This window comes from Patella vulgata, chromosome 3 (assembly GCF_932274485.2).
Source record: "Patella vulgata chromosome 3, xgPatVulg1.2, whole genome shotgun sequence".
NCBI classification, from domain to species: domain Eukaryota; kingdom Metazoa; phylum Mollusca; class Gastropoda; family Patellidae; genus Patella; species Patella vulgata.
This window is the reverse complement of record NC_065881.2, coordinates 4,596,434-4,617,950: the sequence shown is the minus strand read 5'-3', so window position 1 is coordinate 4,617,950 and position 21,517 is coordinate 4,596,434. Positions and strand designations below refer to the sequence as shown.

The 21,517-nt window shown below is 38.6% G+C and overlaps 1 protein-coding gene across 1 annotated transcript; it reads right to left on the bottom strand.

Moving 5' to 3' along the window:
• Nucleotides 1-13,932: 13,932 nt before the first annotated feature.
• On the bottom strand, nt 13,933-20,689 carry LOC126815209 (fibropellin-1). Its single transcript, XM_050540768.1, has 11 exons — nt 20,507-20,689; nt 18,494-18,586; nt 17,966-18,073; nt 17,540-17,635; nt 17,266-17,391; nt 16,686-16,839; nt 15,941-16,062; nt 15,253-15,351; nt 14,616-14,808; nt 14,188-14,312; nt 13,933-14,036 (listed from the first exon to the last, which is right to left on the bottom strand). The coding sequence occupies exons 1-11, from the start codon at nt 20,652-20,654 to the stop codon at nt 14,029-14,031; spliced, it is 1,272 nt and encodes a 423-aa protein (XP_050396725.1). The 5' UTR covers nt 20,655-20,689; the 3' UTR covers nt 13,933-14,028.
• Nucleotides 20,690-21,517: the final 828 nt, after the last annotated feature.

Below are 21,517 nucleotides of genomic sequence, written 5' to 3'. Positions count from 1 at the left end.
TTCATTTTGGTGGTCTAGTAAGGAGAAGGTATTTTGACTAATTGGACAACGTCGTTGGCGACGAGCTTAAATTGATGTTATTACAAAAGTCCTAAACTTTGCAGTCACGCATGGATGGGTCAGTGGATTTAATTAGTGGTGATAACAATTTTGAAAGGTATTGGGCTGTCTTGTAGTAGTCTGGGAGCACACATGTAACCAGGCAGAAATGGCGTCATTCCTTACTCGTTTATAGGTGGATTGGTCCAATCTGTTCCGCAGAGTAGTACGAAAGTCTTCTAATAACTCTACAAAAGACGACTGCTTTCAACATATGATGTCACATCACGCGGCGTTAATCATTGGGTCAATGGAACCTGCGTTGTTTACATAAGATGTTATGCAAAGACTTGGATACCGAGAATCTATTGAACATATAATAGCTTTGAATAATAATACATTATCTGTGCACACATCGAAGTGGTCTGTTCTTCGCACCATAGCTTAATAACTGTAGTTAACCAATGTTGACAACAATTTATAACTTGAAAATGTTTAAACCGCACGTTGGTATTTGTCTCTATAATTTCGCCCACATTCGTAAAGAGGACAATACGATAATAATAATAAGGAAAAAAGATATTTTGATAAAGCGTGCTGGAACAAGAGAAAAGCCATGACGTGGAAAAATCTAAAATACAAAATACATCATGTCTTTATTCTTCCTGTGGGGAATGATGGGGCGGGGTTTTATATTCTCTCTCTCTCTCTCTCTCTCTCTCTCTCCTCTGTGTTTGGTAAGGGTTGGGGTGGGGTGGGGGTAGGATTAGTGTGGCGTATGAATTATTGTCTATTGTGCGTTTTTTAGTGTGTAATATTGCTGATGTAGTAATGTGTGTATTTTATTGTGTAATGATGTTTATACTGTAGTAATGTATATATAGAGAATCTCCTACCAGTCTTTTTTGATATCAAAAAATATCAACACAAGTTGATAAAGTAACAAAAAACGAGGCTCTGCCGAGTTTTTTTTACTTTATCAACGAGTGTTGATATTTTTTGATATCAAAAAAGACGAGTAGGAGATTTTATTTATCACCCAATCCCTTCTTACATGCGCAAATAGATAAATATAATTCTTTGCTGTAGATTTCACTTTTACTGAACATTACGGCGTAGTGATACATCATATTTTGACAGCAATTCAACCATTGCAAAGTCCTTTATATTGACCCAGTGTTCCCATCAAGGTCAATTGAATAATAATAGTTCATTTTTAATATAAAAAAGTTACTTTTAATAATAAATGAACTGTTCTTTGAAAATAAAAAAAGTAGTTTCTTTGCAAATGACCAATCAAATTCATGTAAAGCGATATCTCCTAAGTACATTATGAAATATATCACACAAGCGATATCTACTGTAGAATGTATTATTGGGTGATATATAACTGTATAGGAAATATTGTTTACCCACATATACTTCAAACACCATATACCTTATATTTTTCTAATGTTTTTAAAAAAATGTTCTCGAACTTAACTTTCACAAGGAAAAAAGCTAATATTGGGGGCTCATCAAGTCGCACCCATGCCACCCTATCAGTGATTGTAGCGGCCTAGCGAATATTCACTGCTGATTGGTCTTGAAGAGTGATGACATTGATATTACAGATTTGGTATCTTAGATAGTCCATGTAACCTCATGATGCTCTAGGCGATATAATCATCATGGTTCTTAGGGACTAAAACTAAATAAAAAAAACACACAATTATGAACTTAATTTATTGCAGTGTTTCGAATTTCATCATTCAAATAGTTTGCTTCTTTTGAGACATTTTTTCCTAAATTTTGCGGCACACTTAGGAAGATCTCCCGGCACACCGGTTGAGAATCATTGGGTTAGATAGTCAGTTTGTATGTACTGCATGACAGGGGCACTTCACCACTGAAGATGCCTAGGAGTGGCGAGTTATGTTTCCTTTAATGTACCTCAGGTTGTTGGGAGGAACAATTACCATACTACTGAAAATATCTGATAATGAGTATTTTGCAACAAGGTTCGTATGATCTGACTTTATTGGGCTAATAAGGAACGTCTGACAGAAGTATTCAACCACTGAACGAGGCTGACGGTGGTTAGTAAATGAGCTTGTGTACTTTAGCTCTTTGGGTGGGCAAATTAGTAACGCCTGGTGGAGGTTCAACACCGATGCAAAACAATTTACGCGCTGTGTAAATGGGATAATTAGACTAAGCTTTTGGGGTGGGGCAATTAGGGACGTCTTGACAATCAGAATGTCTCCACCTTGGGAATTTACTCAAAACTGACGATACTGACTTTGTCGATGGTCTAATAGAGGAAAAACATTTGTGATGCATGCATATATTCTCAGTTTCCCGAAACGGGTCGAGACTTTCCTGCGTGGTTTCCCCTTATCAGTGGTGACAGGACGGTACGTTTGAATTGGTCGAAAGAATTTCCACTTATCAGTGGTGCAGGACGGTACGTTTGAATTGGACGAAAAAAAAATCGAGGTCCCGTATACACATTGCTATTTATGTATGTATAAAAACCTTTGAATTCGATATGAGAGTAGGCCGTAGCGCGTCTGTCCGGCCAAAATGTCCCACATGACACAGTGTATAATGGTGTATGTCCACCTTCATTAGCCCAGCCCCCCCCCCCTTCCATTACATGGCGGTTTTTGATGACTTTTTGGCTCTGGAATAGAGACAGAGTGTTTGAATTTACATTTTCGACAAGGATTTTGTGGATAAATGGCCAGGGGTTAAACCGGGCTATCTCTTACTAAAATGGCGTAGAAAACAATCAAAGGTTCAACCCCACTTCAGTATTTTTATTCGATAATTGTAACATGTTCGGTTCTTTGTCGTTGTAAAGATTAAGAACATCGCAATGTTAAAGAGATTGCTAAAGGACAATGCATGGCATGGATTTAATACCGCGGTCTGTATCCATATGTTCTTCAATTACCCCCCCCCCCCTCACTTTTCTTTAACGCTTTCGTGAACAAAGGTTTGTTGATGTCAGTCAATACCCCCATTAACCTGTTCAAACCTACGGGTAAATGAAATAATATCGGGGCCGTGGTGGGCTTTTTTCTGGGTTGAACGCTTTCCTCTCATATGCATTGTGTTAGTCCTGGATTAAGTCGACATAAATGCATGGGGTGGTACCATTATTCGGGTTAGGTACAAGGCTCTTTCCAGGGTTGGACCCCTTTCATATCATGCACCCTTAAATAAACTTGCGGATATACGATAATTTACTAGGTGTTAACCCCGACAAGACCCAATTACCAGCAAAAATTTACAAAAGTCCTAAAAACAAACCAAACAATAGGATGATAAACCCTATCATTTATAAAACAAATTCAAAAGATAATTTCAAATCATATGAGTTATTAATGAATTGAATTGTAAGCTTTTCCAATTCGACTTAAAGTTGGGGAATCCATGTTTAACAAATTCCAGTTGTGGTTCTTATCAGAAACTCTCATCCTGGAACAGTACCAGGAATATCTTTCTATAAACCATGCTTTTTCCAATAAAGGTACCAAGGTTTGCATAAACCGAATGTTATCGTCAATGTTGTAGCTTGTTTCACAAGCGAATTCTGTTAACCAAAGCTTTTTGCCACCAAAGTGCCTAGAGATCTTCTCTAAAGATTGCATGATTTTGTATGGTTCGCAGTGGTAGGCATGGACGGCTATCTTGTTAACCCGACAATTCTGACAGGCTTTGAAAAATCTATCATACCATCCTATGCACCATTCGGGATGAGTATCGCAACTTGTTAGACCGGGCCCGACGAGGATTGGTGATGGATATTTCTTCTCCAGCTGTTTCCAAAGAGACGCGGCCTTTTCTGGTGTTAAAGGATGTTTCTGTGCATTTGGTTCGTTGAAACCCAAGAGATGTTTGGAGTTGGGATTGACTTTAGCTGTCCACAGATCCTGTTCAGTCCGAATCATCGGAACATACTCTCCATGGACATGTTGCTTGCAATGGCTGTTGTAGTAGTCCGCCGTATCTGGATTCCAATCGTACCTAATTAAAATAAAATGAAATGAGGTTTAACGTCCCACTTTTCTGGATGTGAGGCCATGGTGAGTACAGTGAGTATGTGAGGCCATGGTGAGTACAGTGAGTATGTGAGGCCATGGTGAGTACAGTAAGTATGTGAGGCCATGGTGAGTACAGTGAGTATGTGAGGCCATGGTGAGTACAGTGAGTATGTGAGGCCATGGTGAGTACAGTGAGTATGTGAGGCCATAGTGAGTACAGTGAGTATGTGAGGCCATGGTGAGTACAGTGAGTATGTGAGGCCATGGTGAGTACAGTGAGTATGAGTGAGTAAGACGCTGGCTCGCTAGCCTGGATGTTGCGGGTTCGATCCCAGTGTTGGCCAAGAAAGTTCATCGGGATTTTCTGGCGTGGTCTGACAAAGACAGCTGTCTAGTCGTTCGAGTGGGACGACAAACCGAGGTCCCATGTATACACATTGGCGTCAACGTAAAAGATCCCATGACAGTTGGAATTTGACATAAGAGTAAGCTGTAGCGTCGCTGTTAGGACAAACTTTCCATCATACAACAATATATGTCGTATGCCCATCTTCATTAGCCCAGTCGGGACAGAACAGAAGATCGTTAAACTCCTTTTCATTTCATATCATATTGCTTTTCTGGATTAAGTGGCTAATGAAGATAGGGATACACCTGGGTTATTTTATTTACACGTTCACTTTTTCTGCACCACTCCATTTCCCGGGGAGCTTTTTGTTTTACGTAAATAGAATAACAGCCGTTGTACAATTCGGTTTGAAATATAGGCGGGGCTATGTCAATGTATATACTTGGATATATTACGCAAAGAAAACGTCTGGCGTAGGGGTCTTTAGCAGTTGGAGGAAACCAGACAACCCGGAGAAAACCAACGAGGATAGACAGGCGACCCTAATCCTTGTCACGTACAAGCGGTGAATCGAAACCACGCCACCTGACCCAATGACAGACCTTATGATGCAAAGTGCACGCGTTAAACATTCGGCCACCGAACGCCCTTATTTTATCCCTGAATGCTTCATTTAGGACATAATCGTCCCTGTTGCTTAACATGGCTACGGAATTCAAAATAAATTTCCATTCCGTTTTACTCTTCATAAGTTGTCATACTCATAGATACGAAAATAAAATTATTTACTTTTTCAACGGATCAATGGAGATTAGAACTATTATAACACACAGGTTTGGAATGGAAATGGAATGAAATGAAATGGGGTTTAACGTCCTACTGTTCCGCTCCGAAATGGACTCATGAAGATGGGATTACGCCAAACATGTGTGCTATGGGGGGAATTTTGTCCGGATAGCGCAACTACGGCCTACTCTTATATCGAATTCCAACTATCAAGGGATCTTTTAAGTGCACACCAATGTGCACACGGGACCTCGGTTTTTCGTCCCACACGAACGACTAGACAGCTGTCCTTGTCAGACCCTCCGTCCTGCATCCCTGGCGCCAAATTTAACTCAAACATACATTATGCAAGAGCTAAATCTTCCAATTGCAGGTCTTTCTTTTAGGCTTAAATATTATCTTAATTATTAATTAGACACTAATTAACGTATCAAGACCATAATCGACTCCCAAAGGCTAGCCTAAAACTGAATCTCTAATCGGCATATTCTGTTTTCATTATCTATTAATTGTTAACTGTTATAGCGAGAACTTTCATCTGACCGGGGGGGGGGGGCTGAATGGTTAGCATGCGTGCGCTGTATCATAAAGTCTGTCATTGACACGACTGGCGTGGTTTCGAATCCCCGGTTGTACGTGACAAGGAGTAGGGTCGCCTGTCCAACCTCGTGGGTTTTCTCCGGGTCCTCCGGTTTCCTCCCACTGCTAAAGACCCCTATGCGCAAGCCAATTATTGAAATAAAATTAAACCATATGTTAGTCCCGAAATGACCTAGTTTGTGTCGAGTGGACGTTAAACCCCATCTCTCTCTCTCCCTAGATTGGGGGGATCACGGTGGCTAAGTGGGTAAGGCGCTGGCTCGCTAGCCTGGAGGTCGGGTGTTCAATCCCTGCATTGGCCGAGAAAGTTCATCCAGATTTTCCGGCGTGGTTCTCCCTTGTCAGTGATGCAGGACGGAGGGGCTGACAAGGACAGCTGTCTAGTCGTTCGGATGGGACGAAAAACCGAGGTCCCGTGTACACATTGGCGTGCACGTAAAAGATCCCTTGACAGTTGGAATTCGATATAAGAGTAGGCCGTAGTGCCGCTGTCCGGGCAAAATTTCCCTCATAGCACACTGTATGGCGTATGCCCGTCTTCATTAGCCCACTTCGGAGCAAAACAGTAGGACGTTAAACCCCATTTCATTTCATTTCATTTCATTTCCCTAGATTGGATTGATTAGGTTGCAAGCGGGATGATGTCAGATAACACGATGTTTAAAATGTCACGTGATATAGTACAAGCTTAGCGAGGAGATATAAAGAGAGAAATAAAAGATTAGATCAGATAACCAGGGAAACTAACTGTCAAAATTTTAGAAGAAAAAAATAAAAATAAGGAAAAGTGAGCAGCATACCACGAGAAAAACAACTAAAATGGAGGGAAACAATAACGCATCCCACCCCTCCCCGCCCCCGCCCCCAAGAGCACGATGGTCTTAATACCATTGTTTATGTTGCTAGGTTATGAGAGGATATTAGAACACCTTTGTATTCAAACCATTTGTTTTTTAAAAGTTATCCTGTAAAAAAAGAAACAATAATAACTTACCACCATGTTGTGTCACTGAGGGCATGAGTATCACCACATTTAAACGCTGCACCACACAACGCAATACCTTTCTTTGAAGTTGAAGTTACTGGTGAAGCTAATGTCACAAGTAACAAAACAAAAACCAACATCATGTTTCGCTCGAACTAAATGGTCTTGTAAGACTGCGAACAATATCTCTGAATATATAGTACAAGATAAGAACACTCATTGATTAGGTCTAATCTGCTTTGACATTGAATATAGCTAAAGTTAACATGCACTTATAAAATATGTAGAGCATTCAGTGCTACAAGACACATGGACTGGTAGTTCGGCGGTACCAGACAAGGTCGTTTGCCTAACCTAAATCTTGAAATGCCTATTCTCCAGCTATTCAGGGAGAGAGAAAGAGAGAGAGAAATGGGGTTTAACGTCCACTCGACACAAACTAGGTCATTTCGGGACTAACACATGGTTTAATTTTATTTATTCGCTTGCGCGTAGGGGTCTTTAGCAGTGGGAGGAAACCGGAGAACCCGGAGAAAACCCACGAGGTTGGACAGGCGACCCTACTCCTTGCCACGTACAACCGGGGATTCGAAACCACGCCAGTTGACTCAATGACAGACTTTATGGTACAGCGCGCACGTGCTAACCATTTAGCCATCCAATCCCCCTCTATTCAGGGAGACTAAATAAACCTTTACACTCGAGATTAAATGTTTTATCCTGTTTGGAGCGGGTTTATTTTTTACTAAGATCTTGCATTGATGGAAATAGGTCAGCGGAGTGTTGGAGCCACGGTGGCCAAGTGGATAAGTTGCTAACTCGCTAGCCTGCAGGGGGGGTGGGGTGGCTGAATGGTTAGCACGTGCGCGCTGTATCATGAGGCCTGTCATTGAGTTAACTGGCGTGGTTTCGAATCCATGTCCAACCTCGTGGGTTTTCTCCGGGTCCTCCGGTTTCCTCCCACTGCTAAAGATCCTTACGCGCAAGCGAATTATTGAAATAAAATGAAACAATATGTTAGTCCCGAAATGATCTAGTTTGTGTCGAGTGGACGTTAAACCCCATTTTCTCGCTCTCTCTCTCTCGTTTTTCCCTTGTCAGTGATGCAGGACTATCAAATTAGAGGGGGTCACGGTGGCTAAGTGGGTAAGACGCTGGCTCGCTAGCCTGGAGGTCGGGTGTTCGATCCCTGCATTGGCCGAGAAAGTTCATCCAGATTTTCCGTCGTGGTTCCCCCTTGTCAGTGATGCAGGACGGAGGGACGGGAGGGTCTGACAAGGACAGCTGTCTAGTCGTTCAGATGTGACAAAAAACGAAGCCCCGTGTATACATTATCGTGCAAGTACAAGATCTCCTGGCAGATGGAATTCGATACAAGAGTAGGCCATAGTGCCGCTGCACTGGCAAAATTTCGCTCATAGCAAATTGCATGGCGTATGCCCGTCTTCAGTAGTCCAGCATAGGAGCAGAACAGTAGGAAGTTCCTGGCCACTTCATTTCGTTTCATTTCATTTCAGCGGGGTGTTATTGGCACAAATAGCAATACCCATAATATGTTGAAATATTTACTTACTAATTCCGAAATGATTCCACTTATTCTTCAATATTTTTCATCAAAATTGTATTTTTAAAACATTCACTACTAGCCTTCGTGACAAATTCGAGGCTAGATTAAAATATATTGACTGTTGTTGTAAAAACAAAATCCGTTCTATTTGGCATGCGCGTGTAAAAACCCTTGGTCATGGTAAGCGGCCAGTGGGACACTGGTTTCGCGACTGGAATTTCCCGAGGCTGAACCGAGAAAAACGTTCGGGACTTTGCAATATCGGTTCCCATTTTGAACGACGAACCGAAGTCCACGTGCGTTCATTTTGGCATTAGCGTGTAAAAACTCTAAGTCGTTGCAGTTCTGAGTATAATAGGTACTATTGCCACTGCCCATGCAAAATAACTCCGCTCACATTACAAACTAAACCATTGAGATACAATGTACCAAATGAAGACCGTAATCTTTAATTTATGTAGATTTTCAACTACTGGGTAGGTAAATGTTATCGTTCATGAGGGTCACTGTGGCTAAGTAGGTAAGACGCTAGCTCGCTAGCCTGGAGGTTGGGTTTTTGATCCCTGCATTGGCCGAGAAAGTTCATCACGATTTTCCGGCGTGGTTCCCCCTTGTCTGGAGGGCCAGATCTATATTTCGTTTCGTTTTGTTATTCTTTCGATTATATAACAACTCTTCCAGATGCCAGTGCAATCTGTTTCGTTTTTTATAGATCAAAATTTCGTTTTACTTGTCTTTACTGCACAAGGATCTGACGTCATGTCAGATGTGACGTCATTCTTTGATGTTGGCGTACCATTATTTAAAATTATTCATACTAGTTGAAATTTTGGGCCGCGTGACGTATTTCATTGCAAAGCGCGTACGAGTGTCTGTATTTTAAGCTGTTTAATGGTCTCGAGCTTAAGACATTGTGTAATATATTAAAACAACATCTCGTGACTACGTCCCTCGTGTTGTTTCAATACATTACTTAATGGACCTAGCTCACCAAATATTTCTACGCCGTCACCCCGAAAGTTATTTTTAGTCTTTCTCTCCCTTTTCCTTTTCCCCCTTTTGCATGGCGATTTTTGTTGACTTTTTGATGTAGAATTGAAGAAAAGGGTTTGAAAATATATATTCTCTCAGGCTGGGGTGAATATTCATGATTTTGAGGCGGAAGGATACAAGAGTTGAGAGGTTGGTTAGGTTGAAATGTAGGGTGAAAAATTGCATGTTTACGTGTCTCTACTTCCAGCCTGTGTATCTCAAGTTTTCCATGGTGAACCTCATACGTGATTTTGGCAAGAGGTTGCCACATGTTGCTCCATCTATGGTAGAAAGCGTTCTACCCAACGAAAATTTGGGAAAAATTCAAGCCGGTCTAAGAGACGAGAATTAACATTAAAGTCAATGGGGGAAAACATTAGTGATCTGTGGCCTAATGTCTCGCTCTCGACCATTAAACCACACATACCCTACAAAACAAGAGTTATGTCCCTTAGACTAGCCAAACGAAAAAATTATTGAAACCAAAGTTCTGTGTCTTCCTAAGTTACCGAGACTATTATGTTGTGAAACTGATGACTGCTACTCACTTCCCCAGGTCGATTGCTCATTCATTTGTACCGTCATACCGAAACGGCGTATGATTTCTAGCTGATTTCCTTAACAACTTGTCCATTTTTATCATTTCATCATTTTCATCACAGTATATGACATTTTTAGAGTTCTGTATGGTGGCTGTTAGCGGCCATTCAGATAAATCTAAATCGTCGCCTTGTGAAGAAGGCGACAAGTCGACAAGTCGGCGGGTTGATTTCGTCGACTTGTCGACTTGTCGCCTTCTTCACAAGGCGACGATTTAGATTCATTTGAATGGCCGCTAACAGCCACCATAGTTCTGGGCCCTTATTCACGAAAACTTAAACTAAGATAAAATCGAAATTTTATATGCAAAATTTTATTTTACTGGTCAGCCAATCGAATTGCAGTATTTCTTATAGATTTAGTATGATTATAGATTTAGTCCTAGTGTTCTTGAATAAGACATTTTATCTTAAGATAAAGTTACTATTAACAATAAATGCTATCACTTGTAAAGAAAGCAGGTCTAGGCTGAACTAGAAACATTACTGTATGTTTTGTTTACTAATGAAATCTGCATATTAAGTAACAGGGTGGCTCCTGTGGTCGGTGTAGCGATTTAGCGAGATTCCCACGGTCGTTGTAACGGTTTGCCTTGGCTCCCGTAGTCGGTGTAGCGATTTGGCTTGGCTCCTGCGGTGAGTGTAGCGGTTTAGCAATGCTCCCCACGGTCGTTATAGCGGTTTACCGGTGCACCCGTGGTCGGTGTAGCGGTTTACCTAGGCCCCCACGGTCGATTAAGCGGTTTACCGGTGCACCTGTGGTCGGTGTAGCGGTTTAACTAGGCTCCCACGGTCGGTTTAGCGGTTTACCGGGGCTCCCGGGGTCGGTGTAGCGGTTTGGCGTGGCTCCTGCGGTCAGTCTAGCGGTTTAGCGTGGCTCCCACGGTCGATGTAGCTGTTTAGCTTGGATTTTTTACATACGAGACTCCAGTGACGCTATATATCGGTTACATATCTATTTAACTTCCCGTTTTCTTATTTATATGGCAGCCGAGGATTGATTAATGTATTGTCTTTATGGACCACGCGGCTTTAGAGAAATTCTTTCTATATGACGTGACTAACATATGGTTCAATTTTATTTCAATAATTCGCTTGTTGGTAGAGGTCTTTGGCACTGGGAAGGTCTGCATAGGTCAGGGTGAATGATATGATGCAACGTTTGCCCAGATGTGTGTTCCTCGTCTGGACCTCTGCTCTGCACCATGGAAATATGGCGGTATATTAGATTCAAAATTCTAACGTGCTTTCGTCTAACTTCTAACTTCTGTTCATGTAATTTTTAACTTCTATTCATGTAATTTCTAACTTCTATTCATGTAATTTTTAAATTAAGACAATGTATAATCCAACTTCTTTATTTGTTCAGTGTAAATTTAGACTAGTGATCAGGCGACAGACTGCATCTGATCAGCTCTATTTATCTCTACAATCGGTGCCTGAATACTGTCAGACAGCATTTTCAACAGTCTATTTTTCAAAATTTTCTTGGGGAGGTCCATAATACCCCTCACAAGGACTCCCTACTTTGGCGCTCCCCTGGGGTTCGCAAGTCCGTTCGTTTGACACTTGACTTTGTTCTCTGGTCGGATCTATTTATCTCGACGATCGGTGACTGACTGAATACTGTCAGACAGCATTTCCGGCAGTCTATTTTTCAAAATTTTCTGCGGGAGGTCCTCCGTAAGGAGAGAGAGACAGTGAGAAATGGGTTTAACGTCCACTCGACACAAACTAGGTCATTTCGGGACTAACATATGGTTTAACCGGAGGACCCGGAGAAACCCACGAAGATGGACAGGCGACCCTACTCCTTGTCACGTACAACCGGGGATTCGAAACCACGCCAGCTGACTCAATGACAGGCCGTATGATACTCCCTACTTTGGCGCTCGTGAGTGGGTTTCGTCGAGGTTCGCAAGTCCGTTCAGTGCCTGAAATACTGCCAGGCTGCATTTACGACAGCCTGTTTTTCAAAAATTTGTGGGGGAGGCCCCCAACCCCTAGTTACAGCTCGTGCCTTTGCCCCCTTAACCTTGGACTTTGCCCCGGCTTTGCCCCTCAAACCACCGGCGGCACTGACAACGGCACGATGATCTACTCTTATTTCAAATTCAAATTGTCAAGGGTCTTTTATGTGCACACCAATGTGTAACTATTTTTCACAAGAACCCGGTGTTACAATCAGAATAAGTATTAATGTTTGTGATTTAAAATTTACTTTTGCCATTTTTCAGGCACTATTTGCATTGGTAAAACAGATATGTGACGGCGAAGACGTTGGTAAAGACCTATGGAAGAATCAGAGTGTGAAATCACACGGCAAATATATTAGATTTTGCAACAATTTGACATTTGTAATGCGATGCTGAGACAGTGCCATTATTCCCAATGGAATCCCTATAAGAGTTTCCACAGTGTAAGTTTAGTTGTAAATGGCCCCCTAATCAAAGGTGTTAAGTTTTAATTGTATTTGATTGTTATTTTGTTGCATATTCTGTATATATTTGCCTACTATTCACATATCTGTATCATTTACTTGATAAAGATGAGAGTATCCTCGTTGAAACGTGGCTAAGTATTAAATTCAATAATTGTATATCCATAAAACTGTACCTTTTGTTCAAAATAACGTTGTCAATAATTATTATTTCAATGTTCTCCGTGCAAACTGCACATGTCAGCAGTTCAAAATACCAATGTCACAGTGTTAAAATAGAGAATACACTTTTCAATAATACAAAATACCGTATAATAGTTATTTTGCACGTTATACTTTTCCATTTTGTATTTTGCATTATAGAGAAATGCATAATAGAGCTTAGCATTTTCCGAGGGAATGGCATGAACAGATGTCTACTCCTTCGGATGTACGTAAAAGATCCCTTGGCTGTTGGAATTCGATATAAGAGTAGGCGATAGTTCCACTGCCCGGACAAAATTTCCCTCACAGCACACTGTATGGCGTATACCCGTCTTCATTAGCCCTGTATAGGAGCAGCACAGCAGGACTTTACTCCCATTTAATTTAATGTCATTTCAGAGCTTACCATATTAGAACACATACCTTATATAGAATATACGACGAACATCATTTGCATACGGAAAAAAGTCCGGACTAGGACGGAAATTAATAATTTACGCGATCAATCTACAAGGGCAAGGTCAGTAGTTATCGGTCATGGTGATCAGTCTTCCCTCTAGTCTAATATCAAGGCCAGTTATTTCCGAATATATTTGCCAAAAAGGTCAATCGCAATTGAGAGTCTAGCGTGTAAGGGGGTAGGGTAGAGGGGGCGAAAAGGAATTCCATGGAGTCAAATGACACTCAAAAACGATACTTGTTGGGTACAAATGTGAAATCAGCACTATTTAAACTTTAATCCGGTAAGAAACATTCGGCCAACCCAAACCAGTCTAATTATGATTTATAGATGTTATACTTGGTACGTTTATTCATTAAAATCATTAAACGTGTAAGAAAATCTCGTTCTGTGCATGTGACGTCTACTTAATACTGTACTTGACTAACCTTGAATTTACTTGCGTCAAGAGACTCAACACATGTCATCTCGGGACTAACATCTTGTTTTATTTCTTTTCACAATTGTCGTGTTAATCATTAGCGGTGCACCGTAGACAAAACAGGAGGTAAGGCCTAGATAAGCATGTGACTGAAACCAGGACACTTGCATCGGTGGCAAACCTGATGATCTAAACTACACGCGGGGGGGGGGGGGCATCAATAAGCATGTGACTTAAACCAGGACACTTGCATCGGTAACAAACCTAACGGATTTGTCTACATATGTTACACTCGAGCCTGATTTCGTACAAAAAAACAAGACTCTATTGAAGACAAAGTGGTATATACGATATTTATTGGTTTGTTGTATTAATATCATAAACCAATTGTTATATTTCTGTAAAACTAGGAATTAATTCTGCTTGGTTAACACAACTGTTCTGGTGACATGTCCTTCAATCAAATAATACCATTAAATTCACAAACAATAATTTCTGGTTTTATCTTAAAATGACTATGGGTCTGAAAAATAAAAGAAAGATTAAGCTTCGGTTCGTTTTTGTCTCTTAGGAATATTTCAAATATCGAAAATGAAACCATTACTAGATCCGTGTACACGTCTCTAACGTTAAGAACATAATGTGATATCTCGCACACTGCCTGGCTGACTTACCTCTATAGACATAGGTGAGTTTAAAACCTATCGGGCACTGTCCATCCTCATTACTCACAAAACGTACTGTTGTTCCGTTACCTGTTGGTATTGTAATAGGTTCCGGTGCCACGCCTCCACAATATCTGTAATAAAACTCAGTATTGTGATGATGGAATATATAGATATGTGATTAAATTTAGTCACCAAATGATTTAGCAATATAGACTGGCTGGTGTCATTTCTTAATCCAAGTGGGGTATTATTCTTGGTTAAATAAGAATATGAATAGATCATTTTATAGACTATTATTATATTTGTCCTGTAATGTTTAAATGATGTATAACATATATAGGTTGAATTGAACTGGGGCATATAGCGAGAGATGGTGTCTTTACTAATATAGGCAGATGAAGGAAAGTGGGTTTAATATAAAGTAATTCTCCTACTTTGTTCCTTCTATCTCCACATAATCTTCCATACATTCGTTTCTAAGAATATCATCACAATTACCATCCGTAGTTTCAATACTAAACTCATCAGCAAACGTAAGGACAAGATCTTTCTCTGGAAAACCAGGTAGAGTGAACAATACCCTACTGGCGGCGGCGTAATTAATAGGTGGTATTATTATTGGTGGAACTTTAACATTAATAAATCATTTTATTAGATGATGGTATCAATATGTTAATATATATTATCAATAGGTTTTGTTAATATATATAGTATCAATACATTATGTCAATATATTAATCAATACATTATTTCAATACATAACATCATGGGATAACATCATGTTATTAAAATGTTTTCCATTCCTCTAACAATTACATATATAAGTATATATGAGTAACAGAAACATCACAGACAGATGCAGGTGGGGTGGGTATTGCCTTATAAGCATCACAAAGATCGATCAAAGTTCAATCCAAATGAATTAATTTTATCGAAATCGACCAATCCTGTGTTGATTTCTATTCGACTAGCATTGTTTAATCTCGGTAAAATCTATGTGAGCTTTGAACTTAAAACTTGAATTGTGAACCATTAAAGTCATTGGAAATATATTATATTGTTTTAACTCACATTCACAATTGGTTCCCTCAAAACCTGCCATACAATTACAGGTCTCTTGTGCACTAAACGTTCCTCCGTTTTTACAAGGATTTGAATCTGATACGGTGTCTATATAAAATATATAAAAGATTCCATGTTAATAGACACCAACAACTGATATTAACAATTTATGTAAAAGTTAAATGATAACATTATTATACAGGCAAGGGTAGTTATTTCTTAGCCTTCAGAACACAAATATTCAGTCACATCACGGTCTTTATTTTATTTAATTTAATTATTCTCTTATTTAGAATTAAGTTTCTGGTGGTACTTCTCAATAAAATAGCTTTCTTTTGCCTCCAATAGGTCGTTGTTTTTGTATACACACGAGAGAGAATTATATATCCTGTGTTATATTGGAACGTATAAGCACCGACGTTTCTATGTTGAACCAGAGGATAAGTTCAAGAATATACATGCAACGTCAATCTTATTCAAATAGTTTATACATGTGGAAAATCTCCAACCCATACAAAGGGATATCTATCACAACTCAATGTGAGGTCATTGATAACATTATAGTAACATTAGCCTGCTAGCGTACTCAAACAAAAGTACAAATGATAAATCATTTTTCTATTAACGTTTGGTTGATTTTATATTTAATCATTAAATACACAAAATGTTGATGTAATTAATTTTATTTAGTACTCACCTATATATTGATAGGTAAATCTGTAACCACGAGAACCTACGCTGTTGTCGGTAACAAAGCGTACTTGGGTACCAGTACCAGGTGAAAGCGTGATGTCCGCTGGAGTCGTAAAGCCAGAATATCTACACAAACAAAAAGTATTAAAATACAGGTGTCTTAAAGCGACAATAAGGCAGTATTAGAATCAACCACAAGACCATTTTCAAACAAATTCCGCCATGCTAGTACCTTTCTATCTCACCGAGTCCAAATTTGATATTTTGAATTCTTTGAAATTCAACCTATACGAATTGGGACAAGAATAGGACGTTAAACCCCAATTCATTTCATTTCTTTTTATGTATAAAAATGTCATATCGGATCTAGAAGCTTTGAGGGGGGGGGGGGTCGGTTCCAAATCTAGGGCAACATCCACAATCCCACCACACAATACTCGCTATAACAGTAAAATATAGATCGTATTGCCTATATAGTTGTGTTTGTCAATCGTTATCTGGCCGTTCGCAGCTTTAATCAGTTTGATATAAAGTTCATGTCATATTATGATTGTTAGTGCTTTGCTGACATTTTTTTTATTTTTTGTGAACCTTATGACGTTTATTTGGTAGCATGTGAGGGCGGGGGCTTAACCCTCCCCCCTTAAATCCGCTTATGAAGACCGGATTTTTGTTTAATGTTTTTAGTTAAATCTATACAACGAGTAGTTGGTGTTGTAGGTATATTTTGGAGAGGGGTGTATACGTACCGTGTGCCTTCAATCTCTAGGTAATCATTGGGAGCATGTAATTGAAAATCATCAATGAATGAAATGGTGATGCTTTTATCAGGAACTCCAGGTATAGGGGTTGTAACATTCAGATTGTTGCCATAGGTCTTTATTGTTGTAATGATTGACCTTGCTAGAATAAATATAAATACATTTATGTTAGTCTAAAACTGTTATCGATGCATTTAAATATAGAAGAAACCCGCTCATTCATCTTGCCGTTCGTTCGTCGTTCGTTTCTAGAGTTTTACGTCCACTTCCACCTGAGGTGATATCGTAGACAAGATCTTGCCGCGAACAACTAAACCTTTATTTCAGTACTATCATGTTACTTTAATAATCTGGTTGTATAGTAGGCCTTTTTTACCGGTGTCGGTCGTTAAGTAATTTATTTGTTCTAATTTAGCTTCAAAGCAATAAATTATTCGCGCCTCTTTCTCTTTTTATGTCGTTAAAATAACATAATACAAACCCGTATTTCGTTCAACAATCTCATATAATAGAAATATACAAATAATATTGTCAGCATTCATCAGGTGTAATCTAAGTTCTAACTAACCAGAGCAAGGACTCCTTGAAGGGAACTCATCTCTTCTAACACAACTACATGTGTATCCACCAGGTGCAAGGATTGGTACACAAAGTGTTGTGTCACGGGGACAGTCTGTTATTTCACATAAATTGACTGGAAGTAACAAGATACGAGATAAACATGATTTTATTTCACATAGACTTAATGGAAGTATCCCGATTCGTTAAACTGGCCATATACAACTGTATCCAATTTTACAATGACCAGATATTGACTCTAATTTCAAATAAAAACCATTTACCATCACAATTATCTCCAACGTAACCAGGGGTACATTTACAAATACCAGAGATACACTGGCTGTTATTGACACATGTGATATTCTCACACAGATCAACTGAAATAAAAAACAACATTTACGTTAAACAAGTGCACTACTTTCAACAGGAACCTATAGTAAAGTGTACAGACCATTACTCGTACTGATAGACATTTAAATTATGATCATATTTTAGAACTGATGATACAATATATATTTCACTATCACAATTACAAACCAATGAAGGGACGTGGTTGGATACCCTCACTTATTTCAAAACATATGAATTTTCTTTGCCACGAGATCGACAGTTAATTTGGCATGTTTTCTCCAGTGAATTCCGTAACCCTCATCACCCTTTAGAGTGCGTAGTTGTATATTTAATTAGTATTATTATTAAAAACATACCGGGTTCTAGCTTAGTTACACAATCTTCTCCACTAAACATTGGAGGGCAATCACATATACCATTGTTACATGTTGCATTGTTCAAACATCTGTTGTTACAAGAATCAACTAGAAATATACAATATACAATAGTTAACGTCTTGTGTAATTGTTTGTGTGTAGTGTGGTCGTCCTGCATTTACTATTAAGTGGCCATTTAATGGGGAAGGGTGCCCACAGTTAATACCGAAAATAACATCACCGTACTATCAATGTTTGTTGATTAATCATCTCTATACCACATCACATATAGGAATTTATCGTTGGAGTATATGGAGCTCGTGAGTATGTTCTCCTCTTTTTGCATGTTACCAAGATACCGGTGTATACGATGCCCGCCTTATACATTTGATAGCGAATTTATATAAACTATATTTGATATTATTACATATATGAGGTCACTTTTAATAAATATACTAATGTGACGGCACGTTTATTAAATATACTAATATGATGTATTTCAGCACTGTTAATTATCTATAATTTTACCGCCACAATCTGGTCCAGAATATCCACAGGTGCATTCACATATACCTCTCACACATTTACCACCGTTTAGACATTCAACCGATTCACAGGGGTCTGTAACATAAAATATATTCACAAATAATATTAATCACAGGGGCCTGAAACATAAAACATAATCGCACTATTCAATTAGATGTATTAATATTATAGGAATAAGGTAAAGTATTAGTCCAACGACAAACTGGTTTTCCTAATCCATTATACCCTTGTTGGCTTAGTGGTTTGTATGCAAGGTCATTTCCCCTGTCTTTATAACTGACAAACTATATTTACATCCCACTTCTACTCGTTGCCATTGGCAACCTTTGATAAAACTGTCCTGTTTAATTGCAATACATGCTTAAAAGTATCCGTGTATCAGAAATGTACAGAAAGAGTACTGTAACGTGAGGCTCAGAAAGGGATAAATAATGAAAGAACAGAAAGTATGTGTCACTTTTCGGTTGAAACGACTCAATAATAAATACTATTTTTCACATTTTGCTTCACAATACCCGATAGAAATGTGATGTAAGTAACTTATTAGCACCTTTCCTCGGTGTATCGGTGAATATCAGGACAGTTTTGGTCGGGAGCCGCCTCGGCTCCGCCTCGGCTGGGCCCCTCGACCAAAACTGTCCTGATATTCACCGATACACCTCGGAAAGTGTGCTAATAACTACTACATACAGTACATATCAGTGTTAATAATACATATAAATTATTATTTGGGATTCTATGTAATGTTTTGAATTCTTGCCATAATCTTAATGTGAAACATTAAATTAATTTATGTCCATGTACAATATTAAACTAGTTGCCTTTCTCTATATAATGCATAATTATATGAAAATTTCTTAATCGCTCATACATCAAGTGTAATTGTTCCGTTTGATTCTATTTCTTTTTTATAAACATGAATTCTTAAACAAAGTTTTCATTTATAGTTTGATAATAATGATTAATGTGAAATAATGTATCTTCTAGGTATATCTTAAATAACTTTACAATTTCTATTCAACAAACGGTTTATTCATCATTCTATTTCTATATTGCCGTCACTCTGTACTTCACAATTTTTATCAGATTTCGACGAAAGTACAATAGGTCTATATCTCCCAAAGATCTCGGTTCCTTTAGAAACTGGCATGTATCGGACCGTAACTTCCTGGATTCTAGTCCCTAATTTTACGACAAATCAAGTTTTCAGATTGTGGACACTATAGAGGTCAGAATTTCCATCGGATTTTGACTAAACTTTAAATGTATGTTTATAACCGAACCATTATCAAATGCAATCAGAACCTAACATTTAGAAATTTGACATGTTTGTAGTGATACGCGTTTTTGTGAAGATAAAATTACACAATATTAACGTTATCCTATTATATCGAAACAGTTGGTCATTTTGTTGATCGGAAATCTCGATGGTTTGTAAAACTTAAGAGAATTATTTTCAAATGGTTATTACAAAAATGTTTATTATAAAAACAGGTTTATTATAATAAATTACAAAGTAAGTGGATGCTACATAAATGGTTGCCACAAAAGTGTATATGATTTTTCCGTAGATTATAAAGTTATACAACGCGTATTTAGCTAAGCGCTGCCCTGGTTAAGTTTTGTCGAATATATTTTATTACATTGGTGCTGCCCTGGGTAATTTGTAATCAAAGATAAACAACAAGCATGTTTTTAAAAGGCCGTCGGGATTTTTAATCGATTTCAAAAAGGATGCAATTACTTTCTTGAATTTTAATATTTACAAATTGCTGCTTAACAAACAAAAACATAAAAAAACCAAAGAAATGCATTAAGTACACCTATTCCTATTGCTGTGTATATTTCAATGAGAAATTTAATACTTTATTCCCGGCCGATAAGGGGTTTAGTGAACCTCCAGGTAGCAATTACTGATGAAAATGGTGACATTTGTCAAATCAAACAATAAAAATTCAAATACTTTTAATAAACTTAAAAAAAAAAGTATCTCACCCTTGCAGCAAGAATGGCACAAATTTGCCTCTTTAACCTTTCGGCAGCTTACACCCTTTAGATGTTGCCCTGGTGCAGTCCACCGCTTCCCGTGACCAGAAACAGATACAACGATCGCAAAGATACCAACAAGCCATAAAACGTACATTGTTATTTATCTTAACTTGTAATAAGTTAAATAAAACGACTGTATAGAGTAGTGAGAGAAGTGTTGGTATTTTATACATAAACAGTTGGTAACATATTGTCTCCAATATTTTATTAAAAGTAAAATACATGTTTTTTTCACAGTTTTTGTCGTGTAGTTTTGTGTTATATCAAATCCATGCGCGTCACCTACTTAAATAAACATGTTCGGTTTTGAATTTATTTTCATATAAAAAATTCCGCTTGGCATTCTGCCAAAAATACTTGTTATTTTTCAAATTGTATCACGTAGTTTCATTCCAGCTTTAAAACACCAAACTGCCTAATAACAGTAGGACTTACACCTTACTAGATTTAAGTATCTCACTACGACATTCATAAAAATAAATTTGAATCTCTTTGTATTAGTGGGGTTGGATGGCTGAATGGTTAGCGTGTGCGCGCTGTATCATAAAGTCTGTCATTGAGTCGACTGGCGTGGTTTCGAATCCCCGGTTGTACGTGATAAGGAGTAAGGTCGCCTGTCCAACCTCGTGGGTTTTCTCCGGGTCCTCCGGTTTCCTACCACTGCTAAAGACCCCTACGCGCAAGCGAATTATTGAAATAAAATTAAACCATATGTTAGTCACGAAATGACCTAGTTTGTGTCGAGTAAACGTTAAACCCCATTTCTCTCTCTCTCTCTCTCTCTCTCTTTCTCTCTTTGTATTAGGGTTTCCCCAACATCTTTATTTGATTGATAGAATGGAATGTTAAACACACATCACTACGTGTCGACAAGTACACTTTCCCGAGCGATCCCACTTCTTGTCAATTACACGTGAAATATCGACACCAAGCTGCATGGTTCAATGCCAGACATTC

Excerpts from the sequence above, each read along its gene's own strand:
- LOC126815209 (XM_050540768.1), bottom strand. The coding sequence starts at position 20,654 with ATGTACGTTTTATGGCTTGTTGGTATCTTTGCGATCGTTGTATCTGTT. Across the intron at positions 18,074-18,493 it reads TTCTGGACCAGATTGTGGCG|TTGATTCTTGTAACAACAGA; the intron begins GTAAAATTATAG and ends GTATATTTCTAG. Across the intron at positions 17,392-17,539 it reads CGTTGGAGATAATTGTGATG|TCAATTTATGTGAAATAACA; the intron begins GTAAATGGTTTT and ends TGTTACTTCCAG.